This window comes from Halyomorpha halys, unplaced genomic scaffold, assembly GCF_000696795.3.
Source record: "Halyomorpha halys isolate HHAL.00 unplaced genomic scaffold, Hhal_1.1 Scaffold213.1, whole genome shotgun sequence".
Classification (NCBI taxonomy): Eukaryota; Metazoa; Arthropoda; class Insecta; order Hemiptera; family Pentatomidae; genus Halyomorpha; species Halyomorpha halys.
The window spans coordinates 590867-597757 of NW_027116617.1; the positions used below are offsets into that span (position 1 = coordinate 590867).

A 6891-nucleotide genomic window follows, 5' to 3' on the forward strand; every position below is an offset into this window, starting at 1 on the left:
TATGCTTTTATTAATTATTCAATTATTAAAATTTTTTAACCTAACAACTAACCTAACACACTATTAGATATAAAAAAGAACATTAGTAATTCTATTATAAATTTACTTTGAATATATTTACTATAAATTAAAAACTTACCTTTCCACTCCTGGAATGATAATTAACAAGTTTATAAGGAATTTCATCTAATTTAACAGATTTTCCTTGTCGAAACCATTTCTCTCTCGAAAAAAGTGTCTGTACACAAAATCTAGAAAACACTGGCTCTCCTCTGACATAGCCTAGAGGAGCTGAATCTCGGGGATAAATAGCTTCAAACTTAAGCAAGTGCCTACGTAGAACATACAGTGGATGATTCTTGAGCCTACAAAAATTAATATATTTTCTATTTTTATAACATACAAAAATTAATTGAACACTTGAAATCAAGTTTTCTTTTTTCATTTAATTTTTTCTTTTCATAGTTAACAGAAAAGCATTATTATGACATAACCTAAAACTTTGATTAATACTCTGCAATGAGAGTTTTGTGACAGGACATACAATAAAACAAAAGAAAATATAGAAAAAATATTTGATTGGGATAATCAAACAACTAATAAACAGGCTGACAGAACTGAAAGGTTGATCTGCTGAACTGAAAATCTTTAATATAACATTGGTTTTTAAATTTTGATTAATCTGATCCTTTAAGGTAAAAATATTAAATGGAATCCTGCCAGTGAAACAGTAAGATATCTGGGAATTCACCTCAATCGCCGCCTTACCTAGAACCACCATATTAACGTCAAACTAACTCAAAGCTACGCAAGGTTAGCTATACTATTTCCTATCCTAAATAGAAAATCTAAATTAAAATCATAAACACCTATTCTAATTTTTAAAACAATTCTCAGGTCATTGCTGATCTATGGTAGTGATGTCTGGGGAGCATCATCCTTTACGAAAAGGAAAAAATTAAAATCTTTTCAAAATAAAATCATAAGATTTGCAGTGGATGCTCCTTGGTTTGTAGAAGAAACAACCAATTGCATCAGGAATTACAAATAGAGACAATAGAGGATTATATAAAAAAAAGGTTCATGAAGTTCCACTCCTAGTTACCTGCAGTGACCTACAACTTGGGAAACCCAACCACAACCCGCAGACTGAAGCCCAGGCTGCTGTAGGACATCCTGTTATAAATTCTATATTTATTAGTTCTGTTAAATCTAACTCTAAAATTTTATTTTTCTTAATTTCTTATTTTTTTCTCTTCATCTTTTTCTTAAATTCACTTTCATTTTTTCCCTACTAGAAGTCAATTATTTATTTTGTTAAATTCATAAATGTCATTGTTTTTGTTATCAACTTTACTTTTATCTTTTATTAAGAATTATCATTTTAATCTATTTATTTTATCTTTAATTTTTGTTTTATTTATAACATTATATATAGTTAGGGGTGTCTTTCATATGAGACAATACCCCCAATTGTCAATAAGTAATCAATTATTAAAAAAAAAAAATATGTACCTCTTACATTAACCATGTAAGGCCCTTCAGGCCAATCTGGTATTAAATAAATAAATGCTTGAAGAAGTTTGTCGGGGGGTGCGGTCAGCAAAGAACAACATAAATAAACAAAACCATATTTATTTATGTTGTTCTTTGCTGACCGCACTCCCCGACAAACTTCTCCAATCATTAATCTACGGTCAACTATCTACACCTCTTTAAGTGTTCTATTTTTTCAAATAAAATTAATACAATATACATTAAAATTTATAGTGAAAACAAATGTTATTATTACTATATAATAACAAGAGTTTATTATTTTACATTAAAGTATTAGCAGGCAACTATTATCAGGTCTCTAGAAAGTCTAGATCCTAGGGAGTATAATTATTAACCTCAGTACCCTTTTCTTATCCTAATGGGACAGTTATGGTTGCATTGAAATAAAAATGATAATTAAAAATTTAGGGGTAAAATTGGCAGATTTGGGGGGGGGGAGGGAATTTAGATATTTTGGGGGACTACAGCTACCTCACAACCCTGTCTACAAATTACACAGACTTTATTTAGTTGTTGTTGATTAAGGAGGCTAATTATTAAGGAAACTGGACAGATACTACAATTAATTAATATATCAGTTATAGGGTTAATATGGATATAACACAATAAATGTCCATATTGTTCTATGTACATATTTTTTGGATAAAATAGTGTTTGTTAAACAGCAGAGATAAGAATTGAATCTTGAAATTAATTAAAATAAATACATATATTTGAAATAAATTAGTATGAGATAAATAGTTTTTTAAAAAAAACAATGAAATTAAAGACATTGACAAATATTTCTTAATTATGTAGTTAAAATTTCTCATAGATAAGGAATTCAATAGGTTGAATTAAAATATAGAAAGAACAATGATTAAAGACCAGATTTGGATGCAGAAAAACAGGTCAAAATATGTAAAAACAAAAAAAAAAAAAGACCTTATACACAACTGTCACCCAGCATGAAAAATGTATGTGTACTCACTTATGCATACAAGGAAATGGTCGACCATTGTTGCAAGCATAAGTTGTCAGCTGTGATTTCCTTAAGGTAGAAATAATATTAGTATAGATTTTAATCCAAATTGACTATATTTAGACTATAAGTGAGTACACACCCACTTGCGAGTTGGACAAAAATGAAAATAAATTTTATTTCCAAATATTAAAACAATTTTGAAGTACTAAATCGCAAAAAAAATTTTATGAAACTAGAGTTGTAAATTTTAAATACTTAAAACATTTACTTACAGCGATTTCACGGACACAGTCAACTTTTAGGGAGAACAAATCAACGGGAACCCATCTTTCCTCATTTTCTATATACACTTCAGCCCAATAGTCAATACCACACTTTACAGTTGTTTCAGTTTCTTCAACTTGCTCGTCTTCACTAGAAGACGAATCCATGATTAAACACTTATCTACATTTTCAGACCTTGTGTAAGCCCCTACTCTAGCACAAGATAATTCATCACTTGCAGTCGATGGTACATGTTTTAATTTTGATTTATCGGAAGACTTATAAGACTTAACCTTAGGCACTGTACGAGATGTTTCAGGACTCATTGTAGAAGGCCCAGGTTTAGATGACTCCAGAGATGACTTTCCGTGGTGACTTTTTTTAGAGGAACAAGCTTCAGATTTATCTTCACCTTGATCAGTGGGTCTTTTTGTAGCTGAAGAACTACTTTTCTTCACAGAACGTTTACTTCCTTTTTTACCTGACATAAGTTGTTCAGAACTTTTACTCTTGACATGACTTTTTGAACCTGATGGCTTATGCGAAGGACCAGGTTGATCGAACAATACAGAAGAGCACTCACCAACTTCCTTGCTTGACTTACTTCTATGTTTTTTCTCACTTGGCATGTTACACTGAACAGGATTTATTGGTGGCAGGAAAGATGATTCACGTGGAGTCCATCCAACTTTTTTAACTTTAAGAGGAACTGGATTAAAATTGATAACAATCCTTGCTGTTAAACTCAAACCTCGTAATAATGATACAAACAGTATCACTGAGTCTCTAACAGTAATTGGCTTAAATGTTGTAAAAACCTCTTCTAATCTTTCAACACTAAATGCTCCTGTCTTCTTATGTTTTTTGTGAGGAAATTGGCAGCCGAACCACTTTAGTAATTTTAAAATATAAGATACAGTAACTAAAGGGGGTGGAGTGTATTCTTTAGGCAAAAATGAGAGTGCACAACCATACAAGAATTCACTATTGATAACACCACTTATGAAATTGCCATGGGCAATTAAACAAAGTAAATGAACTTTGTGCATATCTTTTTGCCTTTCATTTCTTACCTGATTAAGGTGTTTGGTTAGAGCTAACTCTTTATTCTTCTGTCGACGAGCTTCTTTATCTTGAAAACTACTAGGAAGTGTAATTTCAACATTTTGGAAACCTACATCTGGACTAACTCGACCACTGCTACTTGGTTTGAAATTATTATTGTAATGTACTTTGTCTTTCTCCCCAACTCTTAATAATTCTTCGACAGTACACTTATCATCAATAGTAGGTAGCTGTTCATCAGGTGATATATCAAGCTCACTCTCAAGTTTGATAACTGATGTGTTAAAACGATCTCTAGCTTCAACTAATTCTGCTTGTGATTTTATAATATTACTAAAATCATAGGAGGTTCCAATAGCAGAGGACTTAGGATTATCACATGGTATTTCTAATGATGGTTTTTCATAATTTATTGAAGGTTTTGTACTAACAGTAATCTCTTCATCGGATGATTCATCTTCAGACAAATCCAAAACATTATCTTTCAAACCAGATTTAGAACCTGGTGATCCCAGTCCAAGACCTCTCTTACGTGACCGGCGAGATTTCTCACCTAAATCATCTTCCTTGTCACTCATCTTTAAAGAAAATGAATCCTTAAATAAAATAATAATACACTGTTTAATAACAACACAGACACTGACAACTAAGGATGAACTACAACCACAACACAATTGGCGGTAACTACATTCAAAATGGAACCAAATCTAAACGACCACGGCCGTTATGACAGTGTTGACAGATTTTCTTTAACATCCCTAAGCACCAAATAATCAACTAATCGAATTAATAGTGTTCATATGGAGAAGGGGGTTACAGGGCAAAGTGATTCATTAAAACTTTTTAGGGCAGAGAGGGGGCAAAAGTGTTATTTCTGTGTTGTCCGGAGGGGGGGGGGAGGTATAAAGTTGCATTTTTGTGTTGTTAGAAGGCGGGGGAACAGTAGTTAGAAAGTTGCCATCAAGCGTTGTGTATGTACTTGTGTAGTTAGTCCTCACTATAGTAAGAACGTTTTATGTTATTTAAACGTAACTAATAAAATAGTAATAACAGTAAAAACATTTCATTTGTGTCCACCACCCTCGCGTTCAACAGGCTATGGGCCCAGGCAGTTCGCGAAATTAAAATTTGTAGTGAGACAGTAATAACAGTTCGGTAGTGTTTTTTGTGTTCAAATACTTTGTAAACTAAAAACATTTAAGTGCAAGCAGTAATATAATATGGATCTCAACAGCTTTAGTGAAATACATCAGATTGAGCAACTGGATCTGAGAACCTCCAAATGTGGAAATTCAAGTTAAACATCTTCTTAAAAGCCATGGGGTTGTTTGAGATTATTTCTAAAGATTTTGAGCCTCCCAGAAACCAGCAAAGTAATGAATATAAGATGTATGTACTAAATGATGCTAAAGCCCAAAACTTGATAGTAACAACAGTGAACCAGAGAGCATTAACCCATATTTTGACTTGTACTGCTAGTCAAATGTATTCTAAAATATGTGACATATCTGAGAGAGATATTTCTCAGCAAAAGTTTGAACTTTTGCAAAAATTTTTTTAATTAAATTTAAGACAGGGATAGGCATGGCAAGCCACATAAGCTCAAGTGAAAATTTGGCATTCAAATTAAAATCATTAGGCAATGATATACCAGATGATATGATCACAGTACCTCAACGATACCTATTGTGTTTAGTAATGAGAAGTTTTATAATATGACCCACTTTAATATGTTATTTTCATCACAAATATGAATATATTGCCTTAAGAATACCATCGAACCATCATGAATAAAAATATTTATTATTAATAATAAAAATACATAATGATGAGAGATAGTTGACCGTGGATGAATTATATGAGGAGAAGATAATAAAAAATAAATTAAAATAAACAAATGTTGATCTGCTATTATTACTTAATATACCTAAAATGAAAATGGTAAAAACATAAACAGTTATTTTTTTTTGAGAGAGAAGGGATTATATCTTTAAGATTGAGGGAAAGAAAGGAGAGTTAAGTCCTTGAATAAGGAGGGATTGGGCATCTCTGAATCGAATTAAAGGTTTAAGTGGGTTCCATATGAGTGATAGTGTCGAGATGGTTGTGTTAGATCTAACTCCAATTGACAATGTAAGGTACTCTTGACCAGAAGGCCTTGACAATGCGTGTTCAATTAGGTAAGGTAGCTGGTTAGGAGATGAATAGACAGGCTGAGTCTTACGGGTGCCAGCCGTAATTCCTCCAAAGATGGTAACTTAAGCACTCTAATGGCGTGCATTAGTAGGTCTCGTGGCCATATTTTTAAATGAAAGTAAATACCAATAGTATTTTACTATTGAAGAATAAAACAGGTAGTGATTAGCAGAGGTCCAGCACTACGATCTTATTTCCCCCTGATTTTAAATTGGAAAAAAATACAGTGTTTCATTAATACTTGAAAACAAAGGGGAAAAATGTGATTGAGGAGAAGGTTAATATTGTAGCGACGCTACCAATGAGCGCTACCTAAGTCTTTCCCAGTGTTGTGGGGTGTTTCTTGATTGAAATGTAAATAATTTAATAATTTTTATATAGGAAGATGGTCAGGGTTGCGGTCAAAGGAGAAACAAAAATAGTTTACAACTATTTATTTTCCGACGTTTCACGAGCACTTTGTAGGGCTTCATCAGGGCTAAAAAGATACAAAATGATACAATGTTAAGAGTAAAAATACAAAGATAAGATACAATGATAAGAGTAAAAATACAAAGATAAGATACAATGATAAGAGTAAAAATACAAAGATAAGATACAATGATAAGAGTAAAAATACAAAGATAAGATATAATGTTAAAAATAAAAATAAGTAACAATGGCAAGAGTAAATTTTTTTATAAAAATACGTAAAATATACAGTTAAAAATACAGGAGATGTACAGAAAACAAAAACAATACGGGGAAGGAAAAAAAATATAGAGATTAAATAAACGTCATGAAAAAATAATAATTATACATAAATAAGTAATAATAAAGATATAAAATGATAATAAATGAGCAAA

At 31.6% G+C, this 6891-nt stretch overlaps 1 protein-coding gene across 1 annotated transcript in view; it reads right to left on the reverse strand.

The window, feature by feature from the left end:
- The window catches only part of LOC106679659 (DNA repair protein complementing XP-C cells homolog), a gene marked incomplete in the record, with an annotated part of 21480 nt that extends 16890 nt beyond the window's left edge, over window positions 1–4590 (reverse strand). The window contains 1 exon segment of the mRNA XM_067053335.1: window positions 2794–4590. Coding sequence (XP_066909436.1) covers window positions 2794–4428 — 1635 coding nt within the window.
- Between the last annotated feature and the right edge of the window lie 2301 nt (window positions 4591–6891).